General features: G+C 47.0%; 1 protein-coding gene across 1 annotated transcript; it reads left to right on the top strand.

Annotated features, from left to right (window-relative positions):
• Positions 1-3,725: 3,725 nt before the first annotated feature.
• Positions 3,726-16,119, top strand: blvrb (biliverdin reductase B). Its single transcript, XM_078533349.1, has 5 exons — positions 3,726-3,913; positions 8,627-8,788; positions 9,839-9,928; positions 12,086-12,217; positions 15,855-16,119. Exons 1-5 carry the CDS (start codon positions 3,838-3,840, stop codon positions 16,013-16,015), a joined length of 621 nt encoding a protein of 206 aa, XP_078389475.1. The 5' UTR covers positions 3,726-3,837; the 3' UTR covers positions 16,016-16,119.
• Positions 16,120-17,123: the final 1,004 nt, after the last annotated feature.

Raw genomic sequence — 17,123 nt, 5'->3', positions numbered from 1 at the left:
GAAAGATGGAGGGAGGCTACTGAACAGAGTCACAGGAGTCAGCTGATGAACTTTTAACAAAAGAATAAAACATTTATTAAACAAGGGTGAGCTATATTACAAAACAAAAACAGAATTACCTGGAAAAACTCAGCAGGTCTGGCAACATCGGTGGAGAAGAAAAGAATCGACGTTTCGAGTCCACATGACCCTTCAACAGAACTATATTACAACTGAACTCAAACTGCTGCTTTTTGTTTCCTTTGTCTCTGTGTGTGGGGGTGGGGCCTCCCTCTCTGGACTCCTGTTGCTAGGCAACAGCATAGTTATTTCTACCTTGTTTGTTTTCTCCCTTCAAGATTCATAAAATCTTCATTTAAAATGCAGGCATCTTTTAAAGTGAAACTAAAACTCAACTTCTCCTTTTCTTAACGGTAAACTTATCCTTAACACACCCAAATACACATATAACTTAATTAAACTATCCTTACTTCCTAAAAAATACTAGGTGTTCTGGAAAGAAAGAACAGGGTAGGGGGTAGCAGTATTGATTAAGGAGAACATTATAATCCTGGAAAGAGATGGCCCAGAGGTACCGAGGACAGAATCTGTTTGGTTAGAGATAAGCAACAATTACATTGCTCAGTGTTGTTTATAGGCCACCAACTACTGGGAAAGATATAAAGGAACACATCTGCGAGGAAATTACAGAGAAGTGCAAGAATTATACGGTAGTTATAATCAAGTATTTTAATTACCTAAAAATAGACTGGGATATTAATAGTGTAAAGAGCAGAGAGGGACAAGAGTTTCTCAAGTGTGTTCAGGAAAAATTTTGACATCAGTATATTTCCAGTCCAACAAGAAAGGAGACATTGCTGGATCTGGTTCTGGGGAATGAGGTGAGAGAAGTGAATCAAGTGTCATTACAGGGACATTAAGGGGTATTGATCATTGTATCATAATGTTTAGGTTGGCTTTGGAAAAGGACAAGGAACAGTCCAGAGTAAGAATAATTAACTTCAATGGGATGAGAACAAATCGGCCCAGATAAACTGGAAACAAAATTGGCAGGAAAAACAGTAACTGATCGATGAACTATCTTTGAAGAGGAGATAGTGCAGGTCCAAATATATTCCCACGAGGGGGAAAGGTAGGGTAGACAAATCCAAAGCTCCCTGAATGGCGAAAGAGATAGAGAGTAAGATGAAGCAGAAAAAGGATTCATATGATAAATGTGAGGTGGATAATACAATTGAGAACCAGGTCCAATATAAAGATTCAGAGGGAAATTCAGAACCAAATGAGAAACAAAGAGTGAGTATGCAAAGAGACTGGCTGCTAACAGAAAAGGGAATCCCAAAGTGTTCTATAGGCATATAAATAGTAAACGGGTGGTAAAAGGAGGAGTAGGGCCGATTAGAGACCTTCATAAAGGATTTAGGCTTGGGGTGGGGGGTGGTGGTGACTGAGCTAGTAATTGGGGTACTCTGCATGCGTTTGAAACTGGAAGGAGCGAGTGGCTATGGTGAAAAGAAAACTGGGCATGTGGGAGCGACGGTCCCTCTCCACTGTGGGTAAGAACCTGGTCATCAGATGCGAGGCACTCTCGGTGTTGCTGTACATGGTGCAGGTCTGGCCCATTCCTCACTCCTGCACTGTGGCGATCACCCAAGCCACCTTCCACTTTGTCTGGAGGTCGAAAAAGGACCGTGTTCGCAGGGAAACGATGTTTAAACCTCCAGATAAAGGGAGAAAAAATGTGCCCAACATCACCCTCATCCGAAACAAAAATACCTGGAAAAACTCAGCAGGTCTGGCAGCATCTGCGGAGAGGAACACAGTTAACGTTTCGAGTCCATATGACTCTTCAACAGAACTAAGGAAAAATAGAAAAGAGGTGAAATATAAGCTGGTTTCAGGGGGGGTGGGACAGGTAGAGCTGGATAGAGGGCCAGTGATAGGTGGAGATAACCAAAAGATGTCATAGACAAAAGGACAAAGAGGTGTTGAAGCTGGTGATATTATCTAAGGAATGTGATAATAAAGGTACAGATAGCCCTAGTGGAGGTGGGGTGGGGGGAAGGGATCAAAATAGGCTAAAAGGCAAAGATAAAACAATGGATGGAAATACATTTAAAATAATGGAAATAGGTGGGAAAAGAAAAATCTATATAAATTATTGGAAAAAAGGGGGATCGGAAAGGGGGTGGGGATGGAGGAGAGAGTTCATGATCTAAAATTGTTGAACTCAAAATTTAGTCCAGAAGGCTGTAAAGTGCCTAGTCGGAAGATGAGGTGCTGTTCCTCCAGTTTGCGTTGAGCTTCACTGGAACATTGTAGCAGGCCAAGGACGGACATGTGGGCATGAGAACATGAGTGTTGAAATGGCAAGCGACAGGGAGGTCTCATCCTGATGGCCACCTTTGTGTGCGGCTGTATCAAGCTGTGCGTAGACCCTCAGTACGCAAACACCAAGTGTCACTACGTGCTGAGGTTCTACCTGTCCCCGGTGTTGCGAAGGATGGGTCTGGCCACGCTGCCACGGAACGCTCCAAGTAGTTGGACCGTGCCGCACCACCTGTCCCTCATGGAAAAATTCATGCAGAGAAACACCTTTAACCACAAGTCCGTCAGGCAGTGGTTGGCACATATCGTTCTTGAGGCCCTGGGGGAAAAGGAGAGGGTGGATCCTGATCAGATGGTTCCCCGAGCAGACTGCCAAAGTCATTTGGCAGAATGCCTCATTGCCAGAACTTTCCAACAAGCATCAAGACGTAGCTTGGCTGGTGGTGAGAACGGCCCTCTCTGTCAGATCACACCAGGAATCTCACCCCCTCTGCACATTGCCCTCGAGGTGGCTGTGGTGGGGCAGAGACTATTGTCCACTTCCTTGTGGAATGTGCCTTTGCAAAGAAGGTCTGGAGAGAGATGCAGTGGTTGTTGTCAAGGTTCACCGCGAGCAGTGCTGTGACACAGGATTCTGTGCTCTACGGGCTGTTCCCAGGGACACACACCGAGACAAACATCAACTGCAGCTGGAGGATCATCAGCTCGGTGAAAGACGCTCTTTGGTCTGCCTGAAACTTGTTGGTCTTCCAGCGCAAAGAGTTGTCCCTGACCGAGTGTTGCAGACTGGCACATTCCAAGGTCCAGGACTACGTGCTGAGGGACGCACTAAAAGCTTGGGGCAGCTGCCGCAAAGGCGCAATGGGGAAAGGTCACTGTCTAAGACCTTTAAGCCATAGTGCACCGAGGGTCTGGGAATTGTATAGACCCCTCGGGCTGTACGGTTCATAATGAATGTATGCAGTGAATATTACATGAAGCACAATTGCGCCTTAGAGGGCAACATGATCTGCATAGATAACAAAAATACCATTGTCTGTTATAACCATTATCAAATGTCTGTAATGTTCCTCCATCATATTGAAGCACCTCAGGGTGCGACACGGTCTATGTGGGAAACAGGAATGTGATTGCACTTTTTGTGATGGCCATTTTGAAATGTTTTGTAATGTTTTTTCAGATATTTTATGAATAAAGTATATTTTTCCATAAAGAAAGTAAATCAGTACTCTGCATCTGTCTCTCCTGAGGGTGGGAGGGAGGGAGGGGTGCCGAGATGAGAGTGAAGAGGGTAGAGAGAGAGGGAGGGGCCCTCGGTTCTGATTGGTTGGGAGGGAGGGGCTCCCGGTTCTGATTGGTTGGGGGGTGGGGATGGGGGTGTTGACCGGCTGCTGGGCGGAGTCTCACCCGGAAGCCGAAGAGAAAGTGACAAATCGCGGAGAGGGAAACATTCGGGTCGGTGCGCGGTAGCGGGACACAGGGAGAGAGAAGCTCCCAAGGGCCGCGACCATGGGCAAAAAGGTGGCGATCTTCGGCTCCACCGGGATGACGGGACTCGCTACCCTCCGGCAGGCAATCGGTGCAGGTGAGAAACAGCGAGGACCACCCCTCCCCGGGAAACTGACCAGTGAGACCCAGGAAACTGACCCATGTGACCCGGGAAACTGACCAGATACTGACCAGTGTGATCCGGGAACTGACCAGGCACTAACCAATGTGACCCGGGAAACTGACCAGATACTAACCAGTGTGATCCGGGAAACTGACCAGTGAGACCCAGGAAACTGACCAGTGTGATCCGGGAAACTGACCAGGCACTAACCAATGTGACCTGGGAAACTGACCAGATACTGACTAGTGTGATCCGGGAAACTGACCAGGCACTAACCAATGTGACCCGGGAAACTGACCAGTGAGACCGCCCCCCCCCCCCCCCCCGCCCCCCCAGGGAAACTGACCAGACATTGACCAGTGAGACCAGGGAAACTGACCAGGCACTGTCTAGTGAGGACTGGGAAACTGACCAGACACTGACCAATGAGACCTGGGAAACTGACCAAACACTGACCAGTGAGACCTGGAAAACTGACCAGATACTGACCAGTGAGACCCGGAAAACTGACTAGACACTGTCTACTGAGGACTGGGAAACTGACCAGACACTGTCTAGTGAGGACTGGGAAACTGACCAGACACTGACGAGTGAGACCCGGAAAACTGACCAGACACTGTCTAGTGAGGACTGGGAAACTGACCAGACACTGACCAGTGAGACCCGGGAAACTGACCAGTGACGATTAGGGGAAAATGACCAGTAAGTGCAGCTTCACTCAGTCGCAGCCTGGGAATCTATTTCAGTCTGCTAGTTAAGCGGACACTTGTCTCTATCTCATTCTCTGGCTCCTCTTTGTGAGGGGGGAATGTACAGGGACCAATCGACCAGCGAGCAAGTCAAGGGCATTTGGCTATTTCTGGCGTTGAGGGGATGATTCATCTCTGTTTAATATTACATTGTCCAGCTATATCGTGCTTATCTATCGCTTTGACGCTGGTTAAAGTTTCATTTCCAAGACCCAAATGTAATTTTAAGTTCACGATGGGTGGCAGAAGGGTCAATTCTGCTCTTGCTGCATGTGCTACCCTGATGTAAACAACCATCAGTATTTCGTACCATTTCTGTATGCAGTCTCGAAAGTTTAAAAGAGAGTGGGAATTGCATTTAAATAGCCTCAAGATGTCCCAAACAACAAAGGAGGGGCTTTTTGTAGTGTGGCCATTGTTGTTATGTAAAGCGGCAGCTAATTTGCGCAGAGCAAGATCCCACAAACAGCAATGAAGTGAACGACCAGATAATTGTTTTTTTTCTCTGATGTAAGTTGAGGGATAACTGTTGGCCCAGGACACGGTGGGGTTGGGAGGGGCATTTGGGTGGGGTGAGGGGAGCAGTGGGGGAGGGATGACTCCCCTTCTCCTCTTTGAAATTACATCCACCTGAGAGGGCAGAGGGGGCTTCAGATTAACCTTTCAACTGAAAGACAGCACCTCTGACAGTGCAGCACTCCCTCAGTACTGCACTGGGAGTGTCAGTCCTACATTATGTGCTTAAATCCTGGAGCATTGCCACTGCCCCCTCTTCACACACCCCCAACCCCCCGCCCCATTCTCTTTTTTTCTCTCTCCCATACCCTTTCCTGGAGATACCCAGGAGGGGTGGGGGTTGTAGTGGGGAGAGGGAGGGCATTGGGGCTGGGGAGGGTGGTAGAGGGGACCACTGCAGTTGAAGTCATGGGAGACGACAACTTGGCTGTTGCCACAGAGAGGCCTGAGGCTCAGTTTCTGATGGGCACTGTCTATTATATACCCGATAACCAACCAGTATGACACTCAATCCTACAGAGAATCGACCATGCAGCAGAGAGAGAGGCAGGGAGCTAGCTACCAGCCACAAGGAGAGATTCCACAAACTAGTGTTGTATTCCCTAGAATTTAGAAGGTTAAAGGGTGAATTGATTGAAATTTTCAAGATATTAAGGGGAGCAGATAGGGTAGATGGAGAGAAACGGTTTCCACTGGTTAATGATTCTTGGAGGAGGGGGCAGAGTCTAAAAGCTAAAGCCAGACCTTTCAGGGATGAAAGTAGAAAGTACTTCTGCACACAAAAGGTGAATCAAGTTTGGAACTCCCTTTCTGCAAAGGATAATTAATGCCAGATCAATTGTTAATTTTAAAACTGAGATTGTTAACCAAAGTTTATCAGTGATACGGGGCAAAGGTCGGTATAGAGTCTGGTCACAGGTCAGCCATGAATGGCGGAACAGGCTTGAGGGGCTGAATGGCTTCATCATGTTCTATATTCCTTCCAACATTTCCAAAAGTGCTTGATTGACTGAAAAGCACCTTTAGACATTCTGGGGATAAGCAGGGTGCTATATAAATGCAAGACCTTTCTTTTCCACAGATGAAAAAGACATTGCTTTGTGCAAGACTTTGACAACCTTCCACCCAATAGTTAGTTCCTTTGCAGTCTCTCTTTGCTGACTCACACTCACATGCTGGGAAGGGTTTTTGCTGATGCATTCTCACAAGCATTGCTGGTCGTTAGTTGGTTCCTTGTTCTGTAGATCAAACAACATAGCACTTGGCTGCCAAGGCCAGCCTGTAACTGGCAGATAAGTAGGGGGACTACTGGCTTCACTTTCTTATCTACCTCCCCGTGACAGAGAGGGAGGTTTATCAACATCAGGTCAGACGTGGGGATGTTTGTTAACGATTGCAGTGTTTCAGTCCCAGTTGCAACTCCTCAGATACTGATGCAGTCAGTGCCCAAATGCAACAAGATCTGGGCAATGTTCAGGCTGAACCGTTAAGCAGCAAGTAACATTCGTGCCACAAAAGAGTCAGGCTATGATAATTTCTAACAAGGGAAAGCCTGGCTGTCTCCCTTTGTATTCAATGTCATTAGAATCCCCCACTATCAACATCCTGGGGTTACCATTGACCAGAAACGGAACTGGACCAGACATATAAATACTGTGTTCTGATGAAGAGTCATACGGACTCGAAACGTTAACTGTATTCCTCTCCACAGATGCTGCCAGACCTGCTGAGCTTTTCCAGCTATTTTTGTTTTTGATATAAATACTGTGGCTGCAAAAGCAGGTCAGAGGCGAGTGATTCACCTTCTGACTCCCTAAAGCCTGTCCACTATCTACAAGGCTAAGAGGAGATTTGATAGAGGTGTTCGAAATCATGAGGGGGCCGGATAGAGTGGATAGGGAGAAACTGTTCCCGCTCGTAAAAGGATCGAGAACCAGAGGGCACACATTTAAAGTGATTTGCAAAAGAAGCAAATGTGATGTGAAAAAGAAACCTTTGCACAGCGAGCGTTTGGAGTCTGGAATGCACTGCCTGGAAATGTGGTGGAGGCAGGTTCAATCGAAGCATTCAAGAGGGAATTAGATGATTATTTGAATAGAAACAATGTGCAGAGTTACGGGGAAAAGGCAGGAGATTGGCACTAAGTCATAATGCTCATTTGGAGAGCCAGTGCAGATACGATGGGCCGAATGGCCTCCTTCTGCACTGTAACAATTCTGTGGTTCTATGATGGAATACTCTCCACTTGCCTGGATGGGTACAGTTCTAACAACACAAAGAAGCTCAACACCATCCAGTGCAAAGCAGCCCACTTGATTGGCACTCCATCCACTACCTTCAGCATCCACTCCCTCTACCACTGGCACACAGTAGCAGCAGCAGTGTGTACCATCTATAAGATGCACTGCAGGAATTCACCAAGGCTCCTTTGACAGCACCTTCCAAACCCACAGCCACTACCATCTAGAAGGACAAGGGCAGCGGAAGCACCACCTGCAAGTTCCCCTCCAAGGCACTCGCCATCCTGACTTGGAAATATATCGCCGTTCCTTCACTGTCACTGGTCAAAATCCTGGGACTCCCTCCCTAACAGCACTTTGGGTGTACATACACACATGGACTGCAATGTTTCAAGAAAGTAGCTCACCACCACCTTCTCAAGGGCAATTACTAATGGGCATTAGATGCAGCCCGTGCCAGTGATGCTCAAATCCCATGAAAGATTTTTAAAGATGGATCACAGATCAGTATGGGAGGAATTCCTCCTACTTCTATCATCGAGTAAATCAAACCGCCTCCAGAAAACTTACCTTCCCTCAATCTGAGCTTTTCGTTAAACACTGCGGTTATATTCAAGAAAGCCAGTTGGCAAAGGATAAAATTTTTACTCAGTATGTTTATTTACAGAGTAGGACATTACAAGCATACACCTCCTACCTCAACCACACCTCAGTTACAGTCAGTGTCTCTTTGCATCCACTCAAGTGAAACCTGAATCAGTGCCCTCCACCTGCATATAATTAAATGCAATTGATATACAATCTACAACTTCCGAATGACCAGAGACACTATCAAATGGTTTCAGGCTAAAAGGCATTTTCTTTGTACAGATTCCTAACACTTTGTACCTTTGGGAGAGGCTGGGAGGAAACATGGAACAGAATAAAACTAAAGGGTTGGAGCAGAGTTACACTGAACAGATTCCTAAACCCCCATTAGTTGCAGTTGATAACATATGTAGCCCAGGGGTTAAATTTTAGAGTAACATAATCCCTCACCATAATCTGCGATACCTGCTACAAAGTGTCAAGAGAGGAGAACATCCCAGACTTGGAGAGGTTATTCGGGTTGGGGTTATCCTTAGTCACTGTGGTTCTCACGTCAGAATCATTGCCCCTTACACATGCCCATTTTCTTGTAGGTCATGAGGTCACCGTTCTGGTCCGTGACCCAGCCAGACTGCCGGCTGAACGTGAAGGGGTAAAGGTCATCGTCGGTGACGTCCTCAATAAGGAAGATGTCCAGAAGGCAGTCAAAGGACAGGACGGAGTCATCATTATCCTGGGAACCGGGAAGGACCTGAGTAAGTCTCTTTGCCAGGCTGTGGGGTAGCTATGCGGAACTCACTACTATGTGGCGTGTTTGAGGCGAATAGTACAGATGGGTTTTAAGGGGAAGTTAGATCAGCAGATGAGGGAGGAAGGAATCGAAGAATATGCTGATGAGGTGAGATGACTTAAAATGGGAGGCGGCTGATCCAGAGCATCAACCTGTTCGGTCAAATGACCTGTTTCTATGGTGTAAATTCATTGTCCACATGAGTCACCCAGGTTCCTGAGGTGCTAATTGACTTGTTGGATGGATTTACTATCTATCCATCCATTGATAAATGAAAAAAAAATTTGGTCAGCACATAGCTTTCTCTATTATAAATTCCTATGTCAACATTACTACTAGAACCTTCCTGTGTCAGCCAGTGGAGGTGCTAACATTGACAGGATTACAAAGGTAGTTTCCCTTTCCTGACCATGTGCTGATTACTGGCTCGCTTATGGAGCGACTGAACTTCTGTTTCCCGTGTTTTGGCGAGGGGCCCACTATCACTCGCTGAGGGCTGGGTGACTGACTGGCTGTAACCCAATAAGGCCCCACCCTGTAAAGGCTTTAGGCCTCTAGTTGAGTCCAATGGATGGGCACAGAGTGATGGCATCGTTGACTTCACACCCGGTTTGGGTGTAAACCCAGACAAAGTCAGATCACCCTGTGGTGACAGGCCTTCCCTCCGCTAAGTGGTGTTGTGGTGAGTGTTGTCGTGGCAAACCGGCCCTTTTGATCCATTTCCTGATTTTTTTTCTTGGGTGACTTTTTCTGGGTGTTTCAAATTGTGACTTAGGGGGGGTTTTGTGTGATTTGCTGGGGACGGCACTCACACACATTGAGCTACTGACTTTGCTTCCTCATCCCCTGTATAGTGGGGCCTCGAGCCTAGAACTCAAGTGCTCTCTACACACTCCTTGCGGGGAGTCTCATGCACCTCTGAGCTTCTGGGAGCGTAAAGCCTATAAGTGGCCCTTGGACTTGGTGTAAAAACTCACTGTTTGATGTCTCTCTTGTATGTCTCTGCCTCCCACAGGCCCCACTACTATGATGTCCGAGGGAACCAAGAACATTATCGAGGCAATGAAGGCCCATCATGTGAGCAAGGTGGTGGCCTGCATGTCAAGTAAGTTTAAGGCCAGCATCCAAAAGAAGGAAAAAAAGGACTTGCACTTATATAGCACCCTGCACAACTTCAGGACATCCCAAAGCACTTTAAGGCCAATTTTGAAGTGTAGCCACCATTATAATGTATGAAATCTGGCAGCCAGATTGTGCACAGCAGTATCCCACAAAGTGATGTAATAATAACCAGATGTTGGTTGAGGAACAAACATTGTCCAGGTCACTGAGGAAAACTCCGGAGCTCCTCTTCCAATGTGGGATCTTTCCTGCCCACCCGAGAGGGCAGGTTTAACCTCTCACCCAAAAGACGGTGGCTCTGACAGTGCAGCACTCCCTCACTGTCTCTCTGGGACCGTCAGCCCCTGGGCTCAAGTCTCTCCAGTGAACCCACCACCCTCCAATTCAGAGGTGAGAATGCGACAAACTGAGCCACAGCTGACCCTTTGTTCACTTGTTTCGCCTTCTATAAGTGGTTAATGCTTTGCTGTTTGATGGTGTTTAACACAATATCGAAATGTCTAAGTTGGGGGTTTTCTGTTCCCCACAGTCCCTCTGGCTAACTGCTGGGACTATTGCACCGAGTTTTTTTTTAAATTCATTCGTGGGATGTGGGCTTCGCTGGCTGGGCCAGCATTTATTGCCCATCCCTAATTGCCCCTTGAGAAGGTGGTGGTGAGCTTCCTTCTTGAGCCGCTGCAGTCCCTGTGATGTAGGTACACCCACAGTGCTGTTAGGGAGGGAGTTCCAGGATTTTGACCCAGCGACAGTGAAGGAACGGCCGATATATTTCCAAGTCAGGAGGTGAGTTACTTGTCACAGGATTCCCAGCCCCTGACCTGCTCTTGTAGCCACAGTATTTATATGGCTAGTCCAGTTCAGTTTCTGTTCAATGGTAACTTCCAAGATGTTGATAGTGGGGGATTCAGGGATGGGAGTGCCATTGAACGTGATACTTAAGTGATACTTAACATACAATTTAATAGTCTTAATAAGGAAGCAAAGAGGGTCAGAAAACTCTGCACTTCAGTAAAATATTCAGAGAGCCACTGAGAGAAGAATTACTCAATCTAATTGCAGCACGGACAATTCAACACTGGATCAGACAACTGTACTCAGTTTTGAAAGCTATGGTGATGGAACGAGTTGGTTCCAGACAGGCAAAGCATCTCCTAACCCATTATCTTAGGTTTAAGAGATAGTCTTCGTTTTGAATTTATTGTATAATGAATGACCGAAGGCCTTTTGGGATACAGTCACGGAGATGCTGACTCCCGCTGGGGTACAGTTCCAGGGTTGCTCACTCCTGCTGGGGTACAGTTCCAGGGTTGCTCACTCCCACTGGGGTACAGTTCCAGGGTTGCTCACTCCTGTTGGGGTACAGTTCCAGGGTTGCTCACTCCCAGTGGGGTACAGTTCCAGGGTTGCTCACTCCTGTTGGGGTACAGTTCCAGGGTTGCTCACTCCCAGTGGGGTACAGTTCCAGGGTTGCTCACTCCTGTTGGGGTACAGTTCCAGGGTTGCTCACTCCTGTTGGGGTACAGTTCCAGGGTTGCTCACTCCCAGTGGGGTACAGTTCCAGGGTTGCTCACTCCCACTGGGGTACAGTTCCAGGGTTGCTCATTCCCAGTGGGGTACAGTTCCAGGGTTGCTCACTCCTGTTGGGGTACAGTTCCAGGGTTGCTCACTCCTGTTGGGGTACATTTCCAGGGTTGCTCACTCCTGTTGGGGTACATTTCCAGGGTTGCTCACTCCTGTTGGGGTACAGTTCCAGGGTTGCTCATTCCCACTGGTGTACAGTTCCAGGGTTGCTCACTCCTGTTGGGGTACAGTTCCAGGGTTGCTCACTCCCAGTGGGGTACAGTTCCAGGGTTGCTCACTCCCAGTGGGGTACAGTTCCAGGGTTGCTCACTCCTGTTGGGATACAGTTCCAGAGATAACCAATGGCCCAGCTTAGATCAACCGACTCAGCACAGCAGGGGTAAAAAGGCTGAGACCTTATGGCAAGCCGGGGGCCCTGTATCACACACTACCACACAGGGCAGAGCCTTTATCTAGAGAACCTAGCGGGGGGTTGGTGCCAATCCTTTATCGTGTATTAGAGCACACTGAGGGCAGGGGAGAGACGCAGCCAGTTAAAGTGACACTTCTATTTCTACAGCGTTCCTTGTATGGGATGAAGCCAAGATCCCACCACGATTGTTGGACTTGACGAAGGACCACCAGAGGATGTATGAAGTACTGAAGAAGTCTGGGCTGGACTATGTGGCTGTATTTCCACCTCATATTGCCGGTTAGATCTTCTTTACTATGTTAGGCTAAAATTACTGCAGATCTCAGTGCAGTGGCATTCAATCTAAATGAAGCATAATGAAGTTGATGATGGAAAGTTCCCGGAGTGCAGATACAGAAAAAATTATTCCCACTGGCGAATGGGAATACACCAGATAATAAACCCGAGGTCATGGATCCAAAATCATTGGCGAAAGATCTGGGGCAGGAAATAGGGAGAAATATTTTCACACAGGGGGTTATCAGGATCTGGAACGCTTTACATGAAAAAGTAATTTTAAAAGTGATTTGGACAAGTACTTCAAGGTGAGGAACTTACAGGGTGAAGAACACAAAGTGGGGAGAGCTGGGACTAAGCACAACTGCTCTTCCAAAGAGCCAGCAGAGGTTCAACAAGCCAAATGACCTCCTTCTGTGCTGTAGATTTTTATGACAACACTGATGTTGAGCGTATTAACTAATTCCTTTTTACTCACTGGTGCCCACTGGTGGCTGAGATTCTGTTCTGCAGTTTGTTGTACAATCCAATTTCAGCCACCAGGCGGCACCAGTAGCTGTGGTTAAACCCAATACGGTACAGCAGATTAAACTCTGCTATAGACCTCTAGTGGCAGCTGAAGGTATTTGGACCAGAGTTACACTTTTTTAAGAGTGTGTTATTCGAGAGCTGGTTTAAATGCTACTTTTTCTTTTAAATAAACATTCTCGAATTGGGGCGAAGTTTGTACTCATCTTCACACTTACAAAGAAAGCATTTTGCATTTAAAACCACCGTCCACAACCTCAGGATGTCCCAAACCATTTCACAGCCAATGAAATACTTCTGTGCGATGTGATCACTGTTGTTACATGGGCCTCTGTGTTCCTTGCTGGAACCTGCCAGCAGCAATGAGATGATGAATTTATTGATGTTGATTGAGGGATAAATATTGGCCAGGACATCAGGAAAACTTCCCTGCTGTTCTTTGAATGGTACCAGTGGGATCTTTTACATCCACCTGAGAGGGCAGATGGGGCTTTGGTTTAATGTCTCATTCAAAAGACAACACCTCAGCCTGTTCTTTGTGCTCAAGTCTCTAGAGTGGGACTTGAGCACATCGTCTTCTGACTCAAAGATAAGGGCACTACCACTGAACCAAGCTTACGTTTCGGACTCTACGCCCTGGCAGACAGTCTGCATTGTATTTACAAAGTATTAAAAGTTCAGAAACAGGCCATTCAGCCCAACTAACTCATGCTGGTGCTTATGTTCCTTACAAGCCTTCTCCCACCTCTCTTCATCTAGCCTGTTAATAATATCTCTCTATTCCTTTCTCCCTCATGTGTTTGTCTGGCTTCCCTTTAAATACATCAATGTTATTCACCTAAACTACTCCATGTGGTACAAAAACAAAAATACCTGGAAAAACTCAGCAGGTCTGACAGCATCTGCGGAGAGGGATACAGTTAACGTTTCGAGTCCGAATGACTCTTCATCAGAACATCAAGAGTCATTCGGACTGGAAATGTTAACTGTGCTCCTCTCCGCAGATGCTGTCAGACCTGCTGAGTTTTTCCAGGTATTTTTGTTTTTCTAGATTTCCAGCATCCGCAGTATTTTGCTTTTACTCCATGTGGTAGCAAGTTTTACACTCAGCACTGGGTAAAGAAATTCCCCCCGAATTATCTTATGAGCAGAATTTTGCCCTCGGCGGGGGTGCTCGGGAAGACGATCGCTGCCCGCAATCGGCACCGCACTGCGATTTCATGCCCACCCAGCAGGAAACGCATGCAACACCGCTGCCTGTGTGGGTGGGGGAGGGAACGCGAGTTGGCCGAGCGTGAACATCGCGCATGCACGCGAGTGAGCGCTGCATCATCTCCCTGAGGCACGGAGCTGCCTCAGGGAGGTGAAGAGTTTTTTTTTTAATTTTTGAAATAAAAACGTAATAAAACAAGTAAATGTAATAAATCTTGTGCGTCTGCCACATGACGTGTTCTAAATGAGAAATTCAAGTTTTTATTTTATTTTTATTTGCTGTCGGAAACCTCATCCTGCCCGTGGATGAGGTTTCCAAAAAGATGCAAAGGCCGCTTGGCCTTTTCGCCTGAGAACGTTGCGTTAATTGATTATTTAATGGCCTTAACAAGCCTTTTAATTGCCAGCTCCAGCACGTGCCCGCCGACTGAACTATTGCATCACTCGGCCGACAGCAACGCACTTCATTTCACGCTCAAGCGGGTCGGGCGCGCATCTGCCCACCGAGCGAAGTTTCTGCCCTGTGTTTACGGCACTAGTGGAAACATCTTCTCCCACGTTTACCCTATCAAACCTTTTCATAATTGTAAAGACCTCAGTTGGGTCACCCATCAGTTTCCTCTTTTCTAGAGGTAAGTACTGCAGCCTGGATAGGTATAACCCATCAGTTCCTGTATCTGAACTCAGGTCACAGCGGTGAAAGGCCAGTGCCTGACCCATTCTGCCCCCTACATAGGAACAGGAGGAGGTCATTCAGCCCCTCAAGCCTACCCACCTTTCAATAAAATCATGACTGGTCTGCGTCTTAATTCCATCTACTCACTTTGGTTCTATGTAACCTTCAATATCTTTGCCTAACCAAAATCTTTCAATGTCAGGTATGAGCTTTTCAGTTGACCCCAAGCCTCAGCAGCTTTTTGGGGCTGAGAGAGTTCCAGATTTCCACTACCCCTTGTGCAAAAAAAGTGCTTTCTGACATCACCCCTCAGCAGCCTGGTTCTAATTTTAAGGTTATATCCTTGCTGGGGGGGATGGGGATGGGGGCGGGAAAGGGGGGTGGGGAGCCATCCTCAGTTATCTCCCCGCGGTGACCATTCTAGAAGTGTGAGCCGATAGTGTCACCGGGCTGTTCTGTAATGGAAGGCATTGATGTCCATTCATGGTCTCCCATCAACAACAACAACTTGCATTTATATAGCACCTTTAATGTCGTAAAACATCCCAAGGTGCTTTGCAGGAGTGCTATCGAACAACATTTGGCACCAAGCTACATGAGGAGATAGGACACGTAAGGAGGTAACCGTACAGGACAGATAATCAATAGCTTGGTCAAAGATTCACGGTTTTAAGGCACATTTTAAAGGAAGAGAGTGAGGTGGAGAGGCACAGAGGGTTAGGGAAGGAGAGGCACAGAGGGTTAGGGAAGGATGTCGGTTTTATTGTGTTTATCTTTTTGAACTATCACGAGGAAAGCCTTTATTTTAACAAATGCCCAGGAAAACTATCTCAAAGAAATTCTAATTGGGATGGAGTGAAGGCGACACATCGGACCGGAAACTCTTCCTCTTCGTATTGTCTCCATCCTGATATTCCTGTGTCTCCTCTCTATCCTAACTCTTGTTTGCATCCAATCCCAGTATTTTCTGTTGTAATCCTCCATATCCTGGTGTTCGTTTGTATCCTCCCTATCCTGATATTCCCATGTGTCCTCTCTATCCCAATATCCCTGTTTTTTATCCTCCCTATCAGTATCCCTTTTCACTCCTATCCCGATATTCCTGTTTACATCCTCCTTTTCACCGTGTTCCGGTTTGAACCTTCGCTATCCCAGTATTCCTGTTTGTGTCCTCCTTAATCCCGATCGTCCGTTTAACAGTGCTTTCCCTTTGCCCTCCCACAGATGAACATCCTCTGACCGGGACTTACACCATATCAGTTAATGAAAAGGGAGGCCGGGTGATCTCGAAACACGACCTGGGACATTTCTTCCTCAAGTGCCTGACCACTTCGGAATATGATGGGAAGTTTGTCTGTGTGTCGGGGGACTACACGCATTCGTGACACCAAGAAGAGTTTACACTGAGCAGAGAATGGGCGGTGCTGTCCCACGTCAACACCTCTCTCTCTAATTATCAGGAGCCAGGGTAATAAATAAATGATGTAAATCTGCAGCTCTCCTTGAAAGTTCCTGAAAGACTGAGTGGTCAAGTGGCCCAGCGTTTAAATTGTTTGCCAAGAGTGTTTCTAAACTGGACAGACCAAGAATTTCCCAGGTTCAGCTGAGGTAGTGATGGGGTGCTGCAAACCTGCCTCAACAATTCTGGGGTGGGGGTTGGGGCGGAATTGAGCAATTTATGCACAGCAGGATCCCACGAACAGCAATGTGTTCTAGATATTGATTGGAGGAACAAGTATTGGCCAGGACACCGGGGAGAAGTCACCTGCTCTTCTCTGAAATTGTAACATGGGATTTTTAAAAAAAAAACCTTCTCCTGCTCCCTCTCCACCGACTTCAGTTAGGAGGTCAGGTGAGGAATGGGTTATGATGAACACCCGAACTCCCTGTCCACCCACCCCCCGCCACCATCCCTATACGGAGACCCTGCTATCTTTGTTCAGGGTTGAGGTACCAGAAGGGACCTGATCCTCTTGGAACCCTGTTCAGGGACAGGGTGAAGAAAACAAGGAAAAGGACAGGTTCAGATTAATTCAGATTTCCAGCATCCGCAGAATTTTGTTTTCATTTTAGGAAGCAGGCAAACATTTCAAGGATTAGAAATGTTAACAGTGAAAAGAAAAAAAGGAGGCTCAAATTTCACAACCACAGGATGCCCCAAAGCGCTTTCCAAACAATGAAGCACTTTTGAAGTGTAATAATTGTTGTAGGAAACACGGTAGCCAATTTGCACACAGCAAGCTCCCACAATCAGCAATGTGATGATCAAAGGATCTGTCTTCAGCTGATGTTGATTTTCGGGATAATTATCGGCCAGGATACTGGGGAGAACTCCCCCCCGCTCTTCTAGTGGACAGACAGTGCCTTGGTTTTAGGTCTCACCAAAGCAACGCACTTCAGACAGTTCAGCACTCCCTCAGTCCTGCAGAGGGCTGTCAGCCAAGATTGTGCGCTCAAGTCTCTGAAGTGGGATTTGAACCCATGATCTTCCGA

Source organism: Cetorhinus maximus, chromosome 32 (assembly GCF_964194155.1).
Source record: "Cetorhinus maximus chromosome 32, sCetMax3.hap1.1, whole genome shotgun sequence".
Taxonomy (NCBI): domain Eukaryota; kingdom Metazoa; phylum Chordata; class Chondrichthyes; order Lamniformes; family Cetorhinidae; genus Cetorhinus; species Cetorhinus maximus.
The sequence above is the reverse complement of the archived record's forward strand: the minus strand, read 5'-3'. Positions and strand labels throughout refer to the sequence as shown.

Bases quoted from the DNA above. Each gene is read 5' to 3' on its own strand.
- blvrb (XM_078533349.1), top strand. From the start codon at position 3,838: ATGGGCAAAAAGGTGGCGATCTTCGGCTCCACCGGGATGACGGGACTC. The intron at 3,914-8,626 runs GTGAGAAACAGC...ATTTTCTTGTAG, and splicing joins CCGGCAGGCAATCGGTGCAG to GTCATGAGGTCACCGTTCTG. The intron at 8,789-9,838 runs GTAAGTCTCTTT...TGCCTCCCACAG, and splicing joins GGGAACCGGGAAGGACCTGA to GCCCCACTACTATGATGTCC.